We start from the raw sequence: 24,869 nt of genomic DNA, 5'->3' as shown, positions 1-24,869 counted from the left end.
CGGGCTAGTTCACTGGCTGCTGAGGCTTTAAATGAGATGATTACAGGAGCACATCTGTGTTTTAAATGAGTTTTCTCTGAGATGTATTTCTGTGGTCGAAGCTCTGGGATGTCTGATGACGATGGTGAGTACAGATGCATCATGGGAGCCTGTCAGTGACATTTCACTTTTACACCGATCAGATGATGTAACTTGTGAGGCGTCTGCCTGTGTTTGTCTGTGAACTCGGAGGTCCTGATATGTTTCGGACATTTACAACTGCTTCAGTACCAGTTAAAGGAATCTGGTCGAGGTTTGGACCGAGCTGGAAGCACTGGTCAAACCTCTAGAACCAGTTAAAAGAGCTGGTAGAAATTCAGAATCTACTAGATGGGCTGGTTGAGCTTTGGAACCAGTTCGAGCAACTGATTTGTGTCTGAAACCAGTTAGAGAAACTGGTAGAGCTTCAGAACTGGGTATAGATCTGGTGAAGGCCTGGACTCAGTTGGTGGACGTGGAGGAGCTTCAGAACCAGTTAGAGGTCCTGTTAGAGCTTCTGATATAGATAGAGAAATTGGTAAAGGGCTGGGACCAGTTTGAGGAGGTGATGGAGGTTCAGAGCTCCATACAGGAACCAGTAACAACTCAAAACCAGTTAAATTGGTAGAGCTTCAGAATCTCTTACATGAGCGGGGCCTGGGAACCACCGAGAGAAACTGAGGTTTGGAACCAGAACCAGGAAATGGTTACGCTCCAGAACCAGTTAAAGGAACTGGGAGAAGTTTTGAGCGAATCGAGCTAACGTGTGCGTTTCTTTGTGTTTCAGATGAGGGGCCGTACACCAAACACCCCGCCGGGTCGAGACCTCCAGATGGAGCGCTGGCCATCAGGAGGCAGAGTATACCAGGTAACACAACAACAGGTGTTCACGATGTCATCGTGGTCAGGTTCTTCTTGTTCTGTGTGATCTCCTCTATCCATCCCCTTCTGTGCTCTTGGTTCTGCTCTGTGATTCTGCCAGCAGAGCTAATGAGCCCAGATGAAGACAACAGATCTGAAAATAGAACACACAAACATTAGCTGATGTTTTCTCTCCGTGTGACCTGCAGAAGATGCTTGCAGTCGCAGTTTATCTCCTCCCACCTGGAGCTGGTGGCCTACTTGCAACTTGTATCAGAGTGGTGCAATCAGAAGTTTCCAATATTTATACAACAAGTAAACGTGACATCTGTGACCTGGATCAGCTGTCAGAACCATGTCGGTGATCGTAGAGACACAGATGGACAACCTTCAGCTGCTGAATAAAAAGATCTGGTACAGACAATAAGATCTGTTCACGTTCTGGAGCCAGTAAAAAGAAGAGAATGAGGTTTAGAAACAATTAGAAGAACTGTTGGTGCCTCTGAACCAGAGATCCAGATCCAGTTCAGGAACCAGGTAGAGCTTCAGAACTAGTTAGAGGAACTAGCAGAGCTTTAAAACCAGTTCGATGGTCTGATGGAGCTTTAAAACCAGTTGACAGAGCTAAAAATTCACCTTTAGAACCCATCAGAACAACTGATCGTCTTCTGAACAGGTGAGGGGAACTTGTAGAAGTTCTGAAGGATTCCTAAAGCTGTAGAACCAGTTACAGGAACTGGTAGAACCTCAAAACCAGTAAGAGGAACAGAACCAGTGGAGTTCACAACCACTATGGGAAACTGGTAGAGGCTTGAAACCAGTCAAAGTAACTGGTCAGGTGTAGAGGACCAGCTTTTGTAGATGTTCAGACCCATTTAGAGGAACTGGTGGAGGTCCAGAACAAGTTGGTTGGGCTGGTTGAGCTTCAAAACCACTTGATGAATGGGTGAAACTTCAAATCCAGTTGATGGAGCGTTAAATTCACTGGAGGAAACTGGTAGATCTGATCTTTACAACCCATTAGAGCAACTGGTACAGCTTCTGAACAGGTGGGGGGAACTGGTTGAGCTTCAGAACCAGTTTCAGGAACCAGTCATTTGACTTGTTGGTCGCACAGAGCGACTTACAGAAACTGGTAAAACTTCAGAAAGCCGCCGTTGATGTTTCAAACCACGTCAACAAAAGCTAAACGAGCAGCCGTCCTGGCAGCAGGATTAAAACTTGCTGACGGACTGGATGTTCTGCTGCAGTGATTATTCAGTCTGAGGAGACGCTGTTTCAGATTTATAGTGAAATCTGCAGCTCTAACAAACTCTTTCCCTCTGAGAGAAGCTTTGCTGTAATTCAGCGTTACCGTCTGAAGTTAACACTTTCTTGTGAAGTAACGTTTCCGAAAGTTTCTCCCGCCGCAGCAGGAAACTGGTTCTTCTAACATTTGATCAGAATAGAAGATTTTTCGGGGTTCGAGTCGGAGCCGATGTTTAAAAAAAGGACACTGACGCTCTTTGTAAAGCCTCTTTGGAGGAGGAAGGAGAAGAAGACAATGATGGTCACTGCCAAAGATCAGATGTCTTAATCCTGCCCGGATGAAAGAGGGTGAAGTCGTGCCTGATTAATATTAAAATACAACACTTTAATGAAATCCTGCTTTCTGTTTTATCACCTGAGGACCGCTCACATCACACTGTAGCAGGTCTGCTCTGAAATATCTCTCTCCCTCCCGTTCCTACTCTCCTGGTGTTAAATATTTCAGGCCTTTGATGAAATATAGATGGGCGACAGAATAGACGATGACTTCACTTCTCTCCTCTTCCAGATTATTATTTTATTTCTCTGTGCTGTGAGGGAGTTAGGGCAGAGGACTCTGGAGTCACAGCGCAGAGAAATAAACCTGGAGGAGATAAAAGAGGCTGGACGTGCAGTGAAATCATTTTATGGGGGAGAAGGAGCATCGGGCCGATCACCTGTTGTTGTTGTTGTGTGCCACGTAGATGAGTTTCGAGGCTGCTCGGTGGTGGAGCTGATGAAGAAGGAGGGCACAACGCTCGGACTGACGGTTTCAGGAGGCATCGACAAAGATGGGAAGCCCCGGGTTTCAAACCTGCGACAGGGAGGCATCGCTGCCAGGTAACACATCCCTCTACCTGAGCTCTATTATAATCCTTCAGTTTATTATGTTCTGATCTGCTCTAATCTGCTCTAATCTGCTCCGTCTCTTCAATTTAAAGTCATGTTCAATGTGTTTTAAACTTCTGAACGGACAGTTATTGTGACTTTCAGCCGCTTAGCGACAAAATTAAAGGAACAGTTCACCAAAAAATCTAAATCCAGCCATCATCTCCTCCTGATAATATAAAGTCAGGCTCAGCCATCATCTCCTCCTGATGATATAAAGTCAGGCTCAGTCATCATCTCCTCCTGATGACATAAAGTCAGGCTCAGTCATCATCTCCTGATGATATAAAGTCAGGTGAAGTCTCGTAGTCCACAGAACATTTCTGGAGCTTCACAGTAAAACAGAGTTGCAGCATTCTGCTAAACACCTGAAGCAGCTGGAGATGATTTAAAACAGAATAAACAACAACAACAAAAAAAACATGTCTGCAGAACCCCCGAGATCCTAAATCTAAAAGTGTCAGCGTGCACGCCGTCTGAAGTGGGTGCACAAACTCCACCCTGTGTCGAGGTCACGACCGCCTGCTTCACTATAACAAAGTTTACTTAATTAAATTGAAGTAAAAGCTGATGTTTTTGTTTTTTATTAAAAATTGACCTGATGTTTTGACCGTTTCTTGCAGGAGCGACCAGCTGAACGTTGGCGACTACATCCGGGCCGTGAACGGCATCAACCTGGCCAAGTTCAGACACGATGAGATCATCAGTCTGCTGAAGAACGTCGGTGAGCGAGTCGTGCTGGAGGTCGAGTACGAGCTGCCGCCCGTCTGTAAGTACTGACCGCAGAGGTAATGTGAGAGTGTCTTCAGTGTGTTGGTGGAGGTCAGAGGTCGCGCTGACGTGTTGGTGTTCTGCTGTGTTGCAGCGGTGCAGGGGTCAGGGGTCATGTTCAAGAACGTAGAAGTCACGCTGCACAAAGAAGGAAACAGCTTCGGCTTCGTCATCAGAGGTGAGAGGAGCTCAGTGTGTGTGTGTGTGTGTGTGTGTGTTAAATATAGATACCTGACGTGACTGTGTGTCTGCAGGTGGGACTCATGAAGACAGGAACAAGTCTCGCCCCATCGTCATAACAACCATCAGGCCGGGCGGTCCGGCTGACAGGTGAGTGACCTCTGCCCTGTCTGTCTGAAGGGTTTCTGTCCCTCGAGGGCCTCTGTAGAAACTGTCCCCTCTCTGTCTCTCTCACTTCAGAGAGGGAACCGTCAAGCCGGGCGATCGGTTGCTGAGTATCGACGGGATTCGTCTCCATGGCAGCACCCTGTCAGAGGCCATGAGCATCCTGAAGCAGTGCGGGCAGGAAGCCACGCTGCTGATCGAGTACGACGTCTCGGTCATGGGTCAGTTCAGCGCTCTCTTTAATGTCGGTACTGGAGTTTAAGCTGCGTCACTACCGACTGAAACACAAACTTTGATGCCCTCTCTCAGATTCTGTTGCCACGGCGTCAGGGCCGCTGCTGGTGGAGGTTGCCAAGGCGACAGGCTCCAGTCTGGGCGTGGCTCTGTCCACCTCCATGTTCTGCAGCAAGCAGGTCATCATCATCGACAAGGTCAAACCAGCCAGCATAGCAGACAGGTACCTGACCTCTGACCTCCGACCCATAACCATAAAGTCTGTTAACCTGTCGGTGTGGAACTGATTGTGTGTGTGTGTGTGTGTGTGCGTGTGTGTGTGTGTGTGTGTGTGTAGGTGTGGTGCTCTCCATGCAGGAGATCACATCCTGTCAGTTGACGGGAAGTCGATGGAGTTTTGTTCTCTGGCTGAAGCCACTCAGCTTCTCTCCGCCTCCTGTCAGACCGTCCGCATGGAGATCCTGCCACAGCACCAGGCCCGACCGGCCCTGAACGCACCACAGCACGGTATAAACACACACACGCGCACGCACATCAGGTTGGACTGGACCTGAACGCACCACAGCATGGTTTCCTGTATGATGACACACACCGTGCGCCAACGTTTCAACAGTACAACAAATGATTTTAAAATAAAGAACACACATAAAAGATTACATGAATAAGATGTAATCTTTTATAAAGCAGCCTCCTGACCTCTGACCTCTGACCTTTCCTCCTGTCTTAACCTGGACACCCTCCTCTGTGTGTGTGTGTGTGTGTGTGTGTGTGCGCGCGTGTGTGTGTGTGTGTGTGTGTGTGTGCGTGCGTACAGTCAAGGTGCAGCGTAGTCCCCGCCCCCTCCCCTGGGAAACCGGCGGCTCCGCCCCCATCCTCCCCCCCTACCACTACAACACGTACCACCCCGACCAATCAGCTGCCAGATCGCACAACCGCCATACAAACAACCCTCGTACGTCCTCCTCTCTCTCTCTCTCCCTCTCTCGCCCTGCAGTGTGTTTAGTTTTGAGAGAGAGACCTCTGCTCAGCATCACCTGCCTCTCTCTCTCTCTCTCTCTCTCTCTCCTCAGCTCTCAGCCACTCGTTCTCTCCCGGCTCCATGTCGGCCTATAGTCTCTCGTCCCTCAACATGAGCACCCTGCCCAGGAACATGTATCCCACGAGTCCCCGGGGCACGCTGATGAGGAGGAAGGCCAAGAAGAAGGACTTCAAGAGTTCCTGTGAGTCCAAACACGAAGACATAGAAACACTGACTGGAAGAAAGCAACACCTCAGTTTCCTTTAAACCGTCTCTCTTCTTCTTCTTCTTCTTCTCCATCAGTGTCTCTTGCGTCCAGCACCGTCGGTCTCGCCGGTCAGGTCGTTCACACGGAAACCACAGAGGTGGCGTTGCTAGGCGACGGCATCATGGGGTTCGGCCTGCAGCTGCAGGGCGGAGTCTTCGCTACGGAAACGCTCTCCTCGCCGCCGCTCATAGCTTACATCGACCCCGACAGCCCGGCTGAGAGGTAGTGACACACGATAACACTGTTACTGATGATGATGCACTTTGTTTACTGTATATTTTTATATTTTGTTTTGTTTATACACATAAAATGCAGCTTGAAGGGCTTTAAAGACAATTTAACATATAAATATACATTTTAACAGAAGTCCACGAAAAATTAAAAGATATTTGACAGTTTTTTAGGTTGAAATAATAAATTAAAGCAGAAATGACGTTATTTTAAGAAAGCCTGACCTCTGTCGTCCGTGCGTGTGTGTGTGTGTGCGTGTGTGTAGGTGTGGTATCCTGCAGATCGGCGACAGGATTTTGTCCATAAATGGAGTTCCTACTGAAGACTCGACTCTGGAGGAAACCAATCAGCTGCTCAGAGACTCGTCCATCACTGCTCAGCTCACACTGGAGATCGAGTTCGACGTGGCCGGTACACACACACACACACACACACACACACACACACACACACACACACACACACACACAGAGTTAATGTGTTAATATTCGGTTCACTTACTCCATAAATCTGTTCGTTTGGATCTTCTAAGAATCAGGAATGACTGCTAACATTACTGCGTTACAAATACAAGCTGCTGATTGGTCAAACAGCTGAGAGGACGCGATCAGGAGCTGTATGGTTCCTCACATCTATGCAGCCGATTCAATACAAATTAATTAAAACAGAGGTCACGTGTCCTTTTGTCAGACTTTCTTCTTATTATTGTTTCGTTTTCATCCAAAGTCATTAATTAAGTTGAGTCTCGTTTTCAGTTTGATAAATCGGTCGCCAACAATATATTTTGTCTGCTGCTGTGAGCCAAACCAGCCGTCTGGCGTCTGTTGTCCTGGTTTGGCTCATTGTTTGCGTTTCATTCTTCTTCTGTGGTGTCTCACTGTAATCTGTCAGACTCTTTGTCAGTGTTTCATCCTCCGGCTGGTATAAATAACCTCCTACGCCAGAGCAACACAATATGTTGTCATTAATGACTCACAGACACAGTGAATGAGTTACTGTAGGAGATATCATTGATGCTAATCACAGCCTGCAGCTCCACACAGACAGCTAGATGACCAAAAGTAAGTGGACACCCGTCTGGTCCTGTAACTCTCATTCATTCAGTCATTGAGATGCATCTGGTGTTTATCCAAGGAAACACAAATCTTTGGAGGCAAACATTGTTTTCAGAAGAAGAACATGACTTGATTAGCACCGGAGACGCCAAATAAAGTTGAATTCCCCTAAAATACGCTGTTAACTATCTAATGTTCAAACTTTGTGACGGCCTTTGTTTCACTTTAAACTTCTGCTCACCATCTCTGTCTGTGTTTGTGTCTCAGAGTCGGTCATCCCCAGTTCAGGAACGTTTCATGTGAAGCTCCCAAAGAAACCCGGAGTGGAGCTGGGAATCACCATCAGCTGTAAGTGACCGCAGAAAAGTGAGAGTAGAAGAAGAAATGATAGGAACTCACCTGTAGGGTGTGACGTTAAGATCTAGTCTAGTAAAGTGCTGATGTAGTATTTCACAAGAAAAGAGCAAAAATGTGCAGTTAAAAGATGCTTTATTTTGTTAGCATCTCACGTTAGCATCTAGCTTGAATCAGCTTCACTGAGCCGGTAGCACGGCTGCAGAGTCTTGTCACATTTCACAGAGGCTAAAAACAAAGAGACCAACGCTCTTCACCTGAAGACAAAACAGCAAACACACGGAGCAAAATCCATTATTGTTACTCGGGATAATGCTAAGCTATCACAAGCACGAAGTGAACTTCTTCTCCTCCTGTAACTCTTGATTGAGACGATGATCAGTCCAACGTCAGCAAACAGAAAACACAAAGAAGCTGTTGGACTGACTGGTGTTAGCATGGTCCCTGCTGGACAGCGTGTTAGCCGTTAGCTCACTAGCTACAATTGTTCACCAACAATTACAAATATATTTTATTGTCTGTTTTTTAATAAAATGCATTTAATTTCTGGTCTTTTTGTGGCCTTGTTTGTTAAACCCTGATGTTTAATATGTTGATTTCAGCTCTTCAGCTCTGTTTTGAGCTGTTTGAATATTTTTATTATGTTTTAATATAAGTATGTTTTATTAACCAGGGATCTTTTTTTAATGGCAGAAATTATGTATTTTGAATTATGCAAATGATAGTTTTATTATTACATTTTGAACTTGTTCTTACATCATGTGCGCACAACTGTGAAATCAAAGTTTTATTTTAAATTATTTCATCATAATAAATTCAGCCTGGACCTGCTCACGCTGTGAAACACAGTTCTCAGTTCAATATTACATCACCTGCTTTGATTTCATTTTTCTTTTTAACATTTAATCATTATGCCGAGAACTGGAGTAAACAAAGTTAATTATTTACTGAACGTTTTCTCTCTCTGTGCGAAATCATCTCTGATGTCGTCTGTCTGTGTCTCCAGCTCCGTCCAACAGGAAACCAGGTGACCCTCTGATCATCTCTGACATCAAGAAAGGCAGCGTCGCACACAGGTACACACACACACACACACACACACACACACACACCACAATCACCACATTATCAACAGAGTGTGAAGAAACGACAGTGTTGACTTGCTGTCAAAGACGTCTCTGTACTTGGTTGCAGAGACGTCTACTGAAGTCAGCATGCTAGCTGACTCGCTTCTGCCGTGTCTTCTGGTCATTGTCCGGGTCAGAGCCGCTGTAAATCGCCTCTGTACTGTATCACCTCCGCAGCATGTAATCTGCAAAGTAACTAATAATTAAAATTATCAAATAAAAGTAAAAAGTACAATATTTGCCTCCAAAATGTAGTGGAGACAAAAAATAAAGTAGCAGAAAATGGAAATACTCAAGTCAAGTACAAGTACCTCAAAAATGTACTTCAGTACAGTACTTGAGTAAATGTACTTAGTTACAATCAGACACTGCTACTGCATATGTGATAAAGTAGTATAAAGAGGAAGCTGAATGTAATCTGATAAACTGCCTCCAGTGATGTCACTCAGTGGCTCAGTTGCATTGTGGGTAATGTAGGCACCAGGTGTCTCTTTGGATCTTCAGCTTGACGAGCTTCAAAATGTGGTGGAGTGGAAGAAACTGGAGACACTCAAGTGAAGTACCTCAAAATGAGTTGATGTACTCAGTTACTTTCCACCAGAGTGTCAGCTGTGTTGAAGCTCGGTCAGCTGTCTGCAGTTGGTTGGTTAATTAGGCTAACAGCCAGGGCCAGTGTGTGTGTGTGTGTGTGTGTGTGTGTGTGTGTGTGTGTGTGTGTGTGTGGTTTGTAGGTCATGTGTTTTGGAGTGTGAAGCAGAAAATGTGAGTTAAAGAGCTTCTGTTGGTTAATCAGCAGGTCACATCTGTTTACTGTGTTTGTGTTTTTACAGTAAGAGAACGTTACAGTTCGTCTCTGAGGTCAAACAGTTCGATAACGTTTCTGTCTTTGTGTCTTTGTGTCTTCAGGACGGGGACGTTGGAGTTGGGAGACAAGCTGCTGGCCATCGACAACATCCGTGTGGAGAACTGCTCGATGGAGGAAGCAGTTCAGATCCTGCAGCAGTGCGAGGAGCTCGTCAAGCTGAAGATCCGGAAAGACGAAGACAACTCAGGTAGACAGTCGACACCTGGAGCCTGCATTACCCACAATGCAACTCAGCCACTGAGTGACATCACCTTTATTTCTTACTTTACTTTTGATTTTGGGCAGTTTCAGTCCTCTATACAACCCTGTAAACACACTTTAATGTGTAAAATTGGTGGAGCTACCCTTTAAATCTTTGTATACTGCGGGCTGTAGTGAAGGCTGCGTCCTCTAGAGGTCACTGCTCAGACTTAAGACCTCCTCCCAGACGTACTGGACCTCTTCTGTGATGTGAACGGTTTCATCTCGTCTCACAGAAGAGACACTCAGACGAATCAAACTCTTCAGACCTTCCTCTCAGTAATAGGGAGGGTCCTTGAACATCATCAGGCATCCCAAGGAGCTCCTTAAAGACCAGTAGATGTATTTCAAGGACATCTAGAAACAAATCAAGGACCCCAGAACCTCAATCATCAACTACACTCTCCTACTCTCCTTCATTAACCCTTCAACATCAGGCTGTGTTTTAATTACAAGGTTGCATCAAGGACTGAAAGATAAAAACAAAAGTATTCAGATTTCAGTCATCACAGTCGTTCGGTGGTCACCTGGTGTTGAATGAAACTTTATTGACTGTTTCAGATGAACAGGAAGTGTCCGGCAGCATCATCTACACGGTGGAGCTGCAGAGGTACGGAGGCCCGCTGGGAATCACCATCTCAGGCACCGAGGAGCCCTTCGACCCCATCATCATCTCCTCACTGAGCAAGGGAGGGCTGGCTGAGAGGTACACACACGCGCACGCACACACACACACACACACACACACACACACACACACACACACACACATTAATCATATATATACTTATATTTCTTTATTTTCCTTCAGTCCACTGATCAAAATAGTTCAACTCAAACTGTCTGATGAGTCAAACGGGTCCGGTGTGTTCAGATCGGGATAAAGTGGAGAATGACGCCATCTGCTGTTAATAATAAATAACACTAAATCATTTTATTATGACACTTTAACACCATTTTCTTCAGTTTATTTGATTTTATTTCCTGATTTCTGAGAGAAATTTACTTTTGCTTTTTTATTTAAACTGCATTAAATTGTATTTTTGATTTATGGATGTATTAAAATAGAAACTGTTTTAGATTTAGTAATATTTAAATTTTTATTGTCAAGTGTAATTTTTTGTGATGAGTTGCTGCAAGAATCAGAATCAGTTTGTTCCCAACTTGTTTTTTACAAACGAGAAATCAGTTTAAAAATGAGCAGTGCAGGTTTTAAGACTTCAGAAACGTCCAGATGTTTTCAGTATGAAGAAGATGTGCAGTGTTATGAGTTAATGACCCGGAGACGTCCTGACCCTCGCTGTGTGTGCGTCTGTGTGTTGTTGGTTCCTGTAGGACCGGAGCGATCCACGTCGGAGATCGTATTCTGGCGATCAACAGCAGCAGCCTGAAGGGGAAACCTCTGAGTGAAGCCATCAGTCTGCTGCAACAAGCCGGAGAGACGGTCACACTGAAGATCAAGAAGCAGGGAGAGCGTACGAACACACACTTATACACACCTATACACACTTTATACACACTTATACACACTTTATACACAAACATATTCAGTATCGCAGACTCTTCCTGTACTAGTATCAGAACAACTTTACTGATAAGAAAACTTGTATCACTGTATTTAGTGACGAGCCCGAAGTCCTGTGTGATTGGTCCAGGCATGGGGCCGGGGGCGGGGCTTGGCATGGAGCACCAGGACGGGGAGGAGGAGCCAGTTGTCATGGTCGCGCCTCTGTCGAGCCAGAGAGCATTCAGCACGCTGCCGTCAGTCGACAGCGCGGTGGAGTCCTGGGACGGATCCAACATGGACAGCAGCTACACCACCCCGGGTAGGAGACCGACCTCAGACCTCAGACCTCTGACCTCTGACCTTCTGACCTCTGACCTCTGACCTTTACCTTCAAGTCTTAAGACTGTAGTAATAAGATATATTTATGTGTGTGTTTGTGTGTAGCTCCACCATTTCAGTCGTCTCCGTACAGTTTCCACGAGTGGCGCAACGCCAAGACAACCAACAGCCAATCATCTTCCTCCACTCGCCAGAGAGCCAATCCGCTGTCAGATCTGGGGCTGAGTGACGACGACTGGGACCGCCCACCACTCGGAGGGTGAGAGAGAGAGAGAGAGAGAGAGAGGATCAACATGGGATTTTAAAATTTCACAAAAATCAGTTAAAATGTCGACTGAAGACATGAATAAAACATGAATAAAGAAAACTATGATCGTTTAATACATGCATTTGAGAATATATATAAAAAATATATATAATTATAACCTTTCAAAATAAGACTACCATTACTGCTTTTTCAGCTGCGTGTGACAGAACTGTTATCTGGCATTATGAAACAGATTGATCAGATTGTGGAGGAGGAATCTGGATGTCAGCAGAAGGTTTAGAGAAGCAGCTCAATTAAATTACATCACCAGAAGTGTGATATAACACCTGGAATAAAAACAGGTCTGTTATTTTTGGAAGTGTGCTCTTTGAAAATACAGCATCAAACTTCTCTAATGAGGTGACATCGAGTTCATGGTGAAGATGGTTTACGACTGTATTTAAATACACTTTTGAGGTACTTTTACTTTATGTGAGTGTTTCTATTCTGTTCTGTTCTCAAACGTGGTGAAGGTTTCACTCCGGGGTCCGAATCCTTCGTCCACTACAAGAAAGGAGCCGCCGACCACTAATGTGTTGTTTTCTCTCCCAGTTCAGCAGCAAAAATGTCCTGAAATACGTCCAATCATGGATCCCATGTTTCACTGCACGCTGCTGTTGGGGCCACATTAACTAATAACACTTCCTCAACAAACTGATAACGCTATATTTTAAGAGAAGGAGCACCAAAGTCGATAACGAAACATATCTGTTATGAATTTATTTGATTTCTTGGGAAATAACGACTCATAATGATTTTTAAACTTCTACTAAGAGCCTTTTCAGACCTGGTATCAACATCCGTCCTGAGTGACCAGATCTCAGTTCCCCGCTCTATATACAAATAAACACGTACATCACTGGAAAAAACAGAAAGAAAGAAAGAAGTTCATGAAGAACATTTGCTGAATTTATAAGAAGGAACAAATAATGAAGAATTAGTCAGAGACAGAGTTTCACACAGTTTATAAAGTGTCTCCAACTCAACAACTCACTAAACTGAAGGAGCCTATACTGGTTACTGTTTAGTGTGTTTGTAAAATGTGACATGTTTAGCATCAGTAAAAAATGTTTCTTCTTTCATAAATTGAGTGTAAATGGTGGAATCAGTGTAAACAGTGTGTTCAAACAGCTGCTAAATGTTGGCAGGTGAGACTTTAGCACTTTAGACACAGAAGCAGACAGGCTGGTACAGCCATGCTGCCACAAACTGACACTTTGTACAAGGAAACACACAACTTACTGTTTTCATTTAATGCTGAATTTACAAGAAGGAGACAATGATTCAGAATCTGTCAGAGACAGAGTTTCACAAAGTTTGTTAAGTTTCTCCTCATGAAACAACTCTTAAAATCAGGAGATTTGTTAAGGGAGTCTGGTGATGTTGTGGTGACTAGTTCAATGGTTGGATCAGTTCATGAACATCTGCTCTCAGGAAGCATATTAACACCAGGTCTGAACAGGGCCCAAATGTCCCCCACGAGTAGCTTGTTAGCATTCCTATACACATCAATAGGAGTTGCTAGCATCAAGCTAACAGCAGTAACAGCAGTGTGTCTCTATCTGCAGAGCCTGTAATCTGCCCAGCGGTCTAATCACTGACAGCAGGTACAACAATGACCTTTGACCTTTAACCCCCACACAGTCCTGTCCAGAAACCCTCACCTGGTGACCTTTGACCCCCGCCTCACCGACACATACACCTGAAGGATGTGTATGTCGTCACTGCACATGTCCTCGCACAAGTCTCACCAGCATGACCTGTTCGTCACCAATCCTCCTGTGTGTGTGTGTGTGTGTGTGTGTGTGTGTGAAACCATCAAGATGTTCTTCTCTCTGATTGGCTGACCTTTGACCTTTCCTTCAGGTTCACTGTGGGGCATGATGGGACGGAACCAGACCAGGAGGAGAACTTCTGGTCTCAGGCTCTGGAGGATCTGGAGACCTGCGGCCAGAGCGGCATCCTCAGAGAGCTGGAGGTGAGCAGGACTGTTCACGTTACTGTGAACTCAGTTTCTCATTTAGTTTCAGTTTTTAATTTCTGTTTTCTTGGAATCATTAATTAATTTTGACCATTAAGACTTAAACAGGAAACACGATATGATCTTATGCCTTTAAAAACTGGTCAGTGTTGACATTAGATTGTTTCCCAGCCTTAGTCATAGTAACATCCATCCTCAAGCTAAAATAACTACATGTTTGTTGGAAATGCAGCCGTCAAATGAAGTAATTAAGCTGAAAAGAGAAATGACTCCTTCTCTTCCAGGAGTCTGGGAAGGAGACGCACCTCCTCACTCTGGTATCCTCCCTGCTCTCCACTACTAACTCTCCTCCTGTCCTCTCCTCTCTCTCCTCTCTGTACCTGGAGTCTTAGCGTTGTCAAACATCAGACATGTTAGCTGTTTTTTGAATGTGACTCTAACTGCACCCCAGCAGCAAGCTGCAGACCATGGTGACGTCATTGTGACATTTTAGTGACATCGCCCAGCTTCTGACCAATCACGTGGCAGAGTCATGTTGCACCGGGCATGGCAGTTTGAGCAAGGCATGCTGGGAGAGCTTGTGCAAGGCCTGATGGGTAGTTTGTTTTGCCAGTCATGAAGCAGATCTGTGAAGTCATGCATGCGTCTGATGAGTCCTTGATTCTGATTGGCTGAGAAGTGGGAATCTGTTGAATGATGTGAGAAGATTTGGGTAATCTCTGTAGAAACGAGAGTAGATTCTTGGTTCAAGAGTAGATTATTGTACAGAAAACCTCAAAAGATTCTCTTAGTTGATCCCCTCAGAAGAAAGATCAGGTCAGTAGATCCTACCAGTAGAATTATCAGTAGATCCTTCAGTAAAAACTGGAGTAGATCCTGTCAGAAGAACCAAGTCATTAAAAATGGCAGTAGATCCTGTCAATCGCACAGAAGTAGATCCTTTCATTAACACAGAAGTAGATCCTGTCAGTTAACAGAAGTAGATCCTGTCAATAACACAGAAGTAGATCCTGTCAATCACACAGAAGTAGATCCTGTCAATAACACAGAAGTGGATCCTGTCAATCACGCAGAAGTGGATCCTGTCCATAAAACAGAAGTGGATCCTGTCAGTAATCAGGAGTAGATCCTGTCCATAAACAGAAGTAGATCCCGTCAATAAACAGAAGTAGATCCTCTCACTGACATAGAAGTAGATTCAGGCAATCACTCTGTAAATGGAAAGACTAGACGATCCTCCAAGACAAAACATCAGTAGATCATGTCAGTAGATTCTGCTATTAGAAACAACACTGGAACCAGTCAGTAGATCCTGCCAGTTGAAGTAAGAAGTAGATCATGTGATTAAACAGCATTAGGTTTTGTTTGTTCTCTAAGAAGTTGGACTCCCAGGATGCCTTTGACCACCATGTTCTTGATGGATCCAACTATCTACTTTTGATTGGCTGTCTGTGATTGGATGTTTTCTTATTGGCTGTCTCCAGGCAACCATCATGTCAGGCTCCACCCTCAGTCTGAACCATGACCCCACCCCCCTGCGAAGCACACTGGGTCGCCAGGCGAGCTTCCAGGAGCGCAGCAACTCCAGACCACAGGTAACCTTGGCTGCCCTCTGACAAGTGACTGTTGTGTCATATCTTACAGGGAGAGTTCTGAAGAATTATTCCTGTGCCTCTTCTCAGGTGACAGCTCGGTCCAACACCTTGCCCTCTGACCCCCAGCGACGAGCCTTTGCCATGAGGAAGATGAGGCAGGAAGTCAATGAGATCCTAAACCAGAACCCTGTGGAGCTCCACAAGGTGATGTGACCGTTCGACACGGCACTTCAACGTGACCTGACATTATTCTACTTGTTGTGATCCTAACAGAGTGTGTGTCTGTGTCTGTAGCTGACTCTAGAGAAGGCCTCAGATCTGGAGGATTTTGGTTTCAGTGTTTCTGACGGTTTGTTGGACCGCGGGGTCTACGTTAGCAACATCCGACCGGGAGGCCCGGCAGAGCTGGGCGGCCTACAAGCCTACGACCGAATACTACAGGTACAAAAACTATCTACAGCACGAAGACACTAACACACCTGCTGGGTACACTCCCAAAATCTGTTAACAGAAGAGGATGTCGGCCTCCAGCCACGTTAACCATTTCTGTTTCATGTCCTCCAGATTAACCACGTACGGACCCGGGACTTTGACTGCTGCCTCGTCGTTCCACTGATCGCAGAGTCTCCAAACCGTCTGGAGCTCGTCATCAGCAGAAACCCCACCTCCTCCACCTCCCTGCTGGCCAATCACACTGACTGCACCACCAACAGCAGCTACACCTCTCAGCCACTCAGCAGTGAGCTGGGACCGTCGGAGGGAGAGGAAAGTGGTCCGATCAAGTGGACCCAACCGGGAGACGGGCTGATGGCAGGGCTTGGGGTGGGGTTTGGCGTGGAGCAGGTGAATAATAAATCTTTATAGCAGAGAAAAAACGGACGAAACTGGATCAAACCAGTTCTCACCAGACTGGACAGGAGAGGTCAATGAGGAAAAAAAGATAACAAAGTTGAATTAAACTGGTTTAGACCCGTCCAAACTGGTTCAGAGTGGACCCCCCATGGTGCTACACACCCTCTGGATGAACTTTGACCCTTGAACACTAAAGTTTGACCTTTGAACTGCTAAAGCAGCCTGAAAGCACACTGATGGACTAGAGCAACTCCTCACCTTTTCATCTGAACCACTTCTACATACTGGTCCTACTGGTGTCACTGGAACCAGAACTATGACTACTGATCCGACTGCAACCACTGGAGCCACTGGTCTAACTGGTCAAAGATTAATGGCTCCTGATTCTACTGCAACCAGAGCCACAGCCAATGGTCTTACTGGTTCAAGACATGTTGGTTCTGGTCTTAGTGGTGACAGAACCATGGCTACTGATTCCACTTAAGTCAGAGCTTACAGAACCATGGCCCCTCTGAAGCCCCACTGAAGCCACAGCTAATGGTCTTACTGGTCCAAGACACGTGGGTTCTCGTCTTAGCGGTGACAGAACCATGGGTACTGGTCCAACTGAAACCAGAGCCACGGAGAGTGGTCTTACTGGTCTGAGACATGGTTCTTTTCCATAGTCTTAGTGGTCACAGATTCCTGGGTACTTAACTAGAGCCATGACCACTGCTTATATAAGTCCAGAGCTGTGGCATCTGGTCTTACTAGAACCAGAACCATGGCTTCTGGCTGTACTGGCCAAGAACCACAGCAGCACAAAGACTGAATGGACTCCAGAAACCAGAATCTGCTGATGGACAGAGAGGTTGCCAAGGAGACTAGGGATGCTCCAATCAGACTGTCTTGGGCTGATGTCATTGGGATGGTCCAAACCGGTACTGATTAATGACTGGATGAGACGCCCACCACTGTGATTTATATCAAAGTCTTACCTCACTGGTCCAAAACATGAGGATATCATGCTGCTTCTCCGGTCTTAGGTTCTGTAGGCAACACCTCAACCCTTCCATGTCTGAACTGAAGGAAGGAGTTTGAGCTTTCCAATCCATCGGGTCTTTGGATGGTGAATTCTGGGTTTAGATCCCACCTGGGTTCTGGGTTCAAGTAGGTTGGGTTAAGGCATAAGAAGAAAAATGTTTATGGTTAAGTGCAAGTCTGAAGATGGTGAAGTGAAGGTACACAGCTGGAAATGGCTGTTTCTAAGATCAGACATGGTCGGGGTGAGGATGTAGAAGGAAGGATCCATGAGACCACAACAAGATGCAGGCGCCCCAATTTGATACGGAGATGTTGGTAATCCTGCGTTTACAAAACCTGACACATCCAAAATGATTAGCTTGTAGCATGCTATCAGACACTTCATGAGGAGTCTTACAGAGGTCGACAGCAGCGCCTGCAGTTGTTCGAGGAGGGTGATCAATACCAATTTGTTTCGTTCGTTTGACGGTTCTGAAAGTTTTGGAGCTAACCAGAAGATGCGCAAGTAGCACAAAAGATAAGAATAACTGATAGTATAACCGAGCCTTTGTGGAGTTTTCTTACATGTATGTTGGATTAAAACTGTAAATCTTGACGGCTTCTGCAAACCAAAAGATGACCCTGTTTAATGCCACGAACGCTTCGGACGGCACGAACAGGAATGAACCTTAAACCTAAAGAAGCTCAAGGTTCAGCAGGCTTTAACCTCTCATAATGTAACTGTAAGTTAACTAAACCATGTCACCATTTAAGATCCACAAAGGCTGTAACAGTATCGAAAATGTATCAAGCACCAAATGCTAGAACTGGATTTAACCCTGACCCTCGTCAAATGTATAATCTGGTCACTTCATCTTCAATCATGAAGTTCCTAATTTGAATCCTTTTGACTCTGAAAAGAGAAAAAATATATACATTTACATTTTAGCTGCTCTTGAGCAACAAAACATTTTGCTTCTGTTTCCAAGATCAAGACTGAAGGTTTGAGCCCCAAAGTCAGAGTGTACAAGAAGTCCTTCAATTGGCCGATCGATGCTTTAGAAAAGATTCAGTGACAACTTGGTGATCTCAAACTTAAATTCGCCAAAAAAAAGTTTTGTTTGTGGCACCGATATCTACAAATTTCAAACGATAACCAGCTGGGAAAACAGGCAGCCATGATGGATTTGGCAACAAAAAACAGTGTGAAAGACTTTGACTTTAGTTATCCGTCGATTTTAAACACAGACTGTGTAAAAGAAGTAGACGTAGCGTCGAGTCTGAGGAGTGAAGCCAATGCGGAAGTGCCTTAAACCTGCATTCTTTGTAATGGCCAGCAGGGGGGACTCCACTGGTTGCAAAAAGAAGTCTATGAGGAAATGAGCCTACTTCCCACTTGATTTATTACCTCAGTAAACAGTTTATGGTCTCAATCTCTAGTTTCAAGCCTTCTTCAAAGTAAAAGTAAAGTATGATAGACGATAAAGCAGGTTATGGACAAGTTGCCACCACGGCAAGTCAGATCCAATCAGGAAATCCTCCCACAGCTCCACCATTTTATCCATATATGGTCACTTCTGGCTCCAAAAAAGAACAAGATGGCGACGGCCAAAATGCCAAACTCAAGGCTTCAGGATGGTAGTCCACAAACCACTGGGTGACGTCACGACGGCTACAAACACTTCTTTTACACAGTTAATGATTTAAGAGTTATTCCCAACAACGATCAGCTGACACTGACCGGAGCATCCCTGATGAGACGGACACAAGACAGAGGGTTTACTGTTAAGACTTCAGTTCAGTGCCAACGAGCTGCACACTGGAAGAGTAATAATAATCATGTTGACAATAATGATGCTGATGATGATGATGATGATGATGATGACACTGAGCAGTTCAATAAGAATCTTTTTCTACTGTTTACACCTATTGGACTGGCCACACTGTGTGTACGTATGTGTGCGTGTCTGTGTGTGTGTTTGTTATGTGTGTGTGTTAAACACAAGGCCAGTTAAAGCCCCTCCCACCTCAATTCCTCGTCTTGGCTTAGCCCCGCCCTCCCACTTCTTCCCTTGACCAATAGGCAGCCAGGATGAGAGACAGACGGCAGTTCTGAGAGATTCAGCTGATTGGCTGGAACCAATCAGGAAAAAAAACCTACATAGATATAGAGCGTCTATATCTGAGAAATAAACCCTTTCCTGCCTGTCTGTGATTGGTTCTCCTCAACACACAAACCGACCAATCAGCTCCCAGGAAGAAGCCAAGCATGCCCCCACCCCGACCTCCCTGACCCCCCCAGTAACAGTGATCTATTATGCTAATCGATCGGTGTGTTTTTTGATTGACTGTTGTCAGTTTTCTCTGTTTGTTTGTTTGTTTGTTTCCATGGCGACTGAACCTGAAAAGATGTAAAATAGATTAAAAAACGGTTCAGTCCCATCGCTGTTCACATCGAATCCATCCAACCCCGAAAACCTTCACCTCATAACCACGAAAACAACGATGTTACACGAGAAAAAAATCCTGATGGAACAGGAAACCTGTGACAGTAAATACCTGTGTGTGTGTGTGTGTGTGTGTGTGTGTGCGTGTGTGCGTGTGCATGTGTCTGTGTGTATTTTGGAGCGATGTCAACATCTTCCTGCTCTCACCTCATCCTGAACTCACTATTTAAACTGGCCAATCAGAACCCTCCCTCAGCACCAACCACCAGTAGAAACCCTCCATGAGTTTAACAACCAATAGCCGGTCACGTGCTTTGGTCTGGAGAGCTGTGATTGGCTGTTTCTGTGTGGATAGTTGTGATTGGCTGTTCAACTCCGTCCCAAACTCTGTTAACTGTGATGTTTTGAATCTGAAGCACAGCGCTAGCTTGTAGTTAGCATGTGGCTAGCAGACACTGAGCACAAGGCTAGCATAAGCCTAACATGTGGCTACCATTAGGTAAACACATATAGCACAAGGCTAATACTAAAAACTATTGTTACCACCTCGCAAACATCTGGTGAATATATGGTTAGCACACAGCTAACACAAGGATAACATCGAGCCAACATACATAGTTAGCAAATGGCTAGCCAACACCAGCCAACACCAGGCTAACGCAGCTAGTGTATGGTCAGCACACACCTAGCACAAGGCTAACATAGGGCTAACATCTGGTAAACATAGCTAATATGTGGTTAGTACACAGCTAACACAGGGCTAACACCTGGCTAACATAGGTAATATGTGGTCAGCATACACCAAGAACAACCCTAGCAGCTGGTAAACATAGCTAGTATTCAGTTAGCACAGGGCTAACTCCAGGTAAACATGGCCAGTATTTGTTTAGCACACAGCTAACACAGAATTAACATCTGTTAGACATTGCTTTTAGATGTTTAGCATACAGTTAAAGTGGAGATAACCTCTGGTTAACACAGCTAGTTGTTAGCATAGGGCTAACACAACTGGTATATGGATAGTGCACATAAGAACAAAGCTAACACATGGTAAACATCGGCAACAGAAGTTAGCACACAGCCGACTTAAGGTCGAGCACACCTGGAACACAGCCAAGACGTAGTTATCAGCTAATATCTAGTTAACACACTGTTAACACAGGGCTAACACAACTTAGTGTTAGTACGGGGCTAGTATGTTGTTAGCACAGAGACTACAGCAAGGCTAACATGGGAGTAAGACCTGGTTAACAGAGCTAACATTCAGTTTAGCTCACCGATAACAAGGGGCTGCTACTAGTTTTCATTTAGCACACGGCTAGCATAGGGCTAACATGGCTAGTATTCAGTTAGCCTATGGGTAGCATTCACCATAATATAGCAAATATTACACAACCACAAGAGAGCCTTGCCAGGTGATTAGCGCTGTTAGCATTTTAGCGCTTAGCCAAGACAAACTGTTCCACCAATGGGAAAAAGCCACGGAGCTGAGAGGCGTGGCTTCAGGAGGGTTTGATGAGCGAGATCTTAAGCCATACACACTGTGTTTGTGCACATGTATTAACTGTGTGTGAGTGTGTGAGTGTGTGTGTGACTGTTGGAGTGTGTGTTTGTTTGTGTGTGTGTGTATGTGTGAGTGTGTAACATTGCAGGGATTTGCACTCTAGTGATTCACCTCAGCAAGATGTCCACCCACACACACATACACACACACACACTCACACACACGCACACACACACATACACACACATACACACATGCATTGCACTGCCATTTGAAATAGTGGGTCAGATTAGTTTCCATGTAGCTTCACCAACCAACCAAACTGTATTTTTCTTTAAAGGAACAGGGATGTTGTAAAGTATTTTTGTACAAATTTAATACTTTGGTAGCATGACGTTCCTGGTGTTTGTCCTGTCGGGCTCCACTGCTCTCCTCCACCCCCCTTTGTATGGACGACTACTGAGCAACAATAAAGATGAAGACCTGCTGGAGGACTGGACTCACTGTTTGTTTCTAAAATCAACATTAAAATGTAGTTTAAACGTCAGTATCAAGAATAACGAGGAACACAAGACAATTTTGATCCAAGAAAACCAACTCAAATATTCATTTTTTTATACATTTAAATATACTTTTACCAAAATCACTTATCAGTAGGAGTATGCAGTTAAATCTGTGATTAGCTTAAGTCAGGCGTCAGGCTAATGATTGGACAAGCTATAAATATTTCACCCAGGAAAATAAAGCCTTAGACATATGGGTTAATACATTTAAAAAATAAATATTTAATATATCAATACATTGTGGTTATTAAACATCTTTTATTTTTAAGGGACCACTTGAGCACCTGGAATTTTTTTCTGCCACACTGAGGATCTCTGAATCAAAACAAAGACGACAGCTGACACATTTCCTTAAATCTGTTCAACATGAACGACATTTGAACAATGTTTTAGTCATATTAGTTTTGTTGAACAAAGTTCACTCAGGTACAGTGAAAGTCTGTTGGCATCAAAATATACTTAAAGTAAAAATGCTCATTATGCAGAATGGACCATTTCAGAATAATGTAGGCTGTATGACATCATTTAATTATTTAAGTTATACTAATATGTGGTGGTGTAGAAAGTGCAGTACTTTGCTCTGATGTGTTGTGGAGTTCAGGTATAGAGCAGCATATCATGGGAATACTCAAGTAAACTACAAGTAACTAAAAAACTGTGGGTTTGGTTTGGGGTCAGAATATAAAGGCTAGATGTCTTATGCTAGCTCAATAGCTTCCAGGTCATGTGATCAATTGACTCAAAATCATGTTGGGATCATGTAACTACACTGGCTTCATGAGATACACCTCTTGTTTTTACATTTTACATCTCTAAATATTTTTTATGATTTTTTAATGAATATTTATGAATTTTTATATGTAAATATTAGCATGTTAGCTCAATAGCTTCCAGGTCATGTGATCAATTGACTCAAAATCATGTTGGGATCATGTAACTACACTGGCTGCATGAGATACGCCTCTTGTTTTTACATTTTACATCTCTAAATATTTTTTATGAATTTTTATTAATTTTTTATATGTAAATATTAGCATGCTAGCCATAGATATATATATATAAAGGCCTTTATATATATATCTATGGTCAGAACGTCAGAAGCTCAGGCAGTCTGATGGTAACACAGTAAAAATGGTGAAAATGAAAATACAAACAACATTAATTGTAATATTTGAATCATATTTAGGTCATTATATTTTATAATAGTATGTTAGTTAAATTATTTTCCGTTTAAACTCAAACCGGATGTGACGTTCCCGCTCGGCGCTCTCCTCTCGTGCCTGCTCTGCTCGGCGTTGGATTAGTTCTGTCTGTTCTGCGGTGTGTTGTCGCTGTTAGCTCCTGTTAGCTCCTGTTAGCGGCTGTTTCTCCGTCACATTTCTGCACCATTTCATCACCAGCCAACCGCTGGAAACATTAACCGACCCCTCTGCTGGATAAATAACCGCCGAGCCCAGCAGGAAGCATGTCCACCGCCCTGGAGAGCTACATTAACCGTATCCTGCCGCCGCCGCTAGCTAGCTAACACGCTAACTGCCCGTCTGAATGAATGAATAAACGCTAGTTAGCTTAGCGCCCAAGCTAGGAGTGATGTTTATTTAGTTATTAATGGAGATGCAGCGGTGTAGCTGCTCTGTTTAGTGTGCAGGGGTGTAGTTAGAGTTGTCAGTGTGGTGAGTTATTGTTGTTAAAGATGATAATGTTCATTTAATGAGAGTTTTGTCCAGAAGTGTTTTTCCTTTAACTCTGTGGATCAGGTACTGTGGCCATCATCACCTCAGACGGCAGAATGATTGTGGTGAGTTTAGATTCATCCTTAACTACCTGAGTGTTACATGATTAGTCAATGCATTGATTGATTGATCAGCTTTATAATTACACATCAGAAAACATTCTAGGGATGGAAATGTATATTAAAACAATTTAGCTGAGTACAGTTGAGACATAGAGGCAGTAATATGAAGCATCTCAGCCTTTGTGCCTTCAGGTGTGCACACACTGCACACTAGGATCTCCTTTTTAAAATACACATGTGAAATTATTGATTATCTTATCGGCTGTATGGGGCAGGTAATTATCAGTTTATTGGCTGAATAATTGTGACTCAAAAAACAAGATGAGTATTTTTGATATTTGGCATTTTTATGGAAAGTTACATGTTCTTCATCTGTTAACCCGTGTGTGTGTGTGTGTGTGTGTGTGTGTGTGTGTGTGTGTGTGTGTGTGTGTGTGTTCAGGGCACACTGAAGGGCTTCGATCAGACCATAAACCTGATCCTGGATGAGAGTCACGAGCGGGTGTTCAGCTCCAGTCAGGGGGTGGAGCAGGTGGTCCTGGGACTCTACATCGTCAGAGGAGACAACGTGTGAGTGACCTTTGACCTTTCACCTGTCCATCGTGTCGGGATGTGAAGGAAGTGTTCAGATCTTTAATTGCAGAGCTGCTGTTTTGATCCTCCACGTGACCTCATGTCCCACTGGGAGCGTTTCAGGAGCAGAGCGTCATGTCCGCCTGATGTTGTTGACTCAGATTGTGTTTATTTTGTCTTCTTTTTGTGTGTGTGTGTTTCAGGGCGGTGATCGGGGAGATCGACGAGGAGACGGACTCCACTCTGGATTTAGGAAACATCAGAGCTGAACCGCTCAACTCTGTCGTCCACTGACCTCTGACCCCTCCCTCTCTGTCTCCGCGGCGACAGATGACAGCACGAGTCAGTTGTGTGTTGCAGGAGTCTGTTTCCAGACGCAGGTTTCTCTGGATCGAACGACTGATGTTAAATAAAGTTTAAAATGTCTCCAGACGCGTCAGAGAAGCTTCTCCCACTAACAGACTCCTGAAGTGACATTTTTCTGTTTGAATATTTTTTTTTTTATATAAATAAAGATGTGAATGGATAGAAGTTGTTAGATTAACTTTTTTATGCTCGAGTCAGTCTTTGTCAGATTGAGATTGTTTAATAAAGTTTCATTTTTGGACAAAACGTCTTTGTGTGTTTCCTTGACGAAGTACAACAAAATACTGCAGTCCAGAAATAGTCCTGCGTTTAATACCTATAAATATCTATAACCTATATTAATATCAACACTTCACAGCATCCTCAGTGTCTGTCTGTCCACAGTGACGCTGCACTGATGCTGCTTCTACTTAAACACTGACAAAATAAAGTGGCTAACAAACATGTTGCGTTCAGGACCACCCACAAACTCAGGA

General features: G+C 44.3%; 2 protein-coding genes across 11 annotated transcripts in view; both read left to right on the top strand.

Moving 5' to 3' along the window:
• grip1 (glutamate receptor interacting protein 1) overlaps positions 1-21,588 on the top strand; it is a 63,199-nt gene extending 41,611 nt beyond the window's left edge. For 3 of the 10 annotated variants that reach the window (XM_084346248.1, XM_084346245.1, XM_084346249.1), the window contains 25 exons: positions 806-886; positions 2,871-3,006; positions 3,678-3,823; positions 3,920-4,003; positions 4,080-4,155; positions 4,246-4,391; positions 4,480-4,627; positions 4,742-4,911; positions 5,219-5,356; positions 5,475-5,624; positions 5,726-5,912; positions 6,187-6,332; positions 7,244-7,324; positions 8,337-8,406; positions 9,364-9,509; positions 10,124-10,268; positions 10,898-11,037; positions 11,185-11,388; positions 11,514-11,667; positions 13,582-13,693; positions 13,981-14,013; positions 15,181-15,291; positions 15,379-15,495; positions 15,586-15,732; positions 15,856-21,588. In XM_084346248.1, coding sequence (XP_084202374.1) covers positions 806-886; positions 2,871-3,006; positions 3,678-3,823; positions 3,920-4,003; positions 4,080-4,155; positions 4,246-4,391; positions 4,480-4,627; positions 4,742-4,911; positions 5,219-5,356; positions 5,475-5,624; positions 5,726-5,912; positions 6,187-6,332; positions 7,244-7,324; positions 8,337-8,406; positions 9,364-9,509; positions 10,124-10,268; positions 10,898-11,037; positions 11,185-11,388; positions 11,514-11,667; positions 13,582-13,693; positions 13,981-14,013; positions 15,181-15,291; positions 15,379-15,495; positions 15,586-15,732; positions 15,856-16,155 — 3,368 coding nt within the window. In that variant the 3' untranslated portion in view covers positions 16,156-21,588. The remainder of the gene's footprint in view (positions 1-805; positions 887-2,870; positions 3,007-3,677; positions 3,824-3,919; positions 4,004-4,079; positions 4,156-4,245; positions 4,392-4,479; positions 4,628-4,741; positions 4,912-5,218; positions 5,357-5,474; positions 5,625-5,725; positions 5,913-6,186; positions 6,333-7,243; positions 7,325-8,336; positions 8,407-9,363; positions 9,510-10,123; positions 10,269-10,897; positions 11,038-11,184; positions 11,389-11,513; positions 11,668-13,581; positions 13,694-13,980; positions 14,014-15,180; positions 15,292-15,378; positions 15,496-15,585; positions 15,733-15,855) is intronic. The other 7 variants (XM_084346252.1, XM_084346250.1, XM_084346253.1 and 4 more) reach the window with 3 other exon arrangements.
• A 1,335-nt stretch (positions 21,589-22,923) lies between these two features.
• On the top strand, positions 22,924-24,639 carry lsm8 (LSM8 homolog, U6 small nuclear RNA associated). The gene is made up of 4 exons (XM_084345210.1): positions 22,924-23,155; positions 23,417-23,457; positions 23,897-24,024; positions 24,231-24,639. Exons 1-4 carry the CDS (start codon positions 23,125-23,127, stop codon positions 24,319-24,321), a joined length of 291 nt encoding a protein of 96 aa, XP_084201336.1. The 5' UTR covers positions 22,924-23,124; the 3' UTR covers positions 24,322-24,639.
• Positions 24,640-24,869: the final 230 nt, after the last annotated feature.

Source organism: Pagrus pagrus, assembly GCF_965226575.1.
Source record: "Pagrus pagrus genome assembly, chromosome: 23".
Taxonomy (NCBI): Eukaryota; Metazoa; Chordata; class Actinopteri; order Spariformes; family Sparidae; genus Pagrus; species Pagrus pagrus.
The sequence above is the reverse complement of the archived record's forward strand: the minus strand, read 5'-3'. Positions and strand labels throughout refer to the sequence as shown.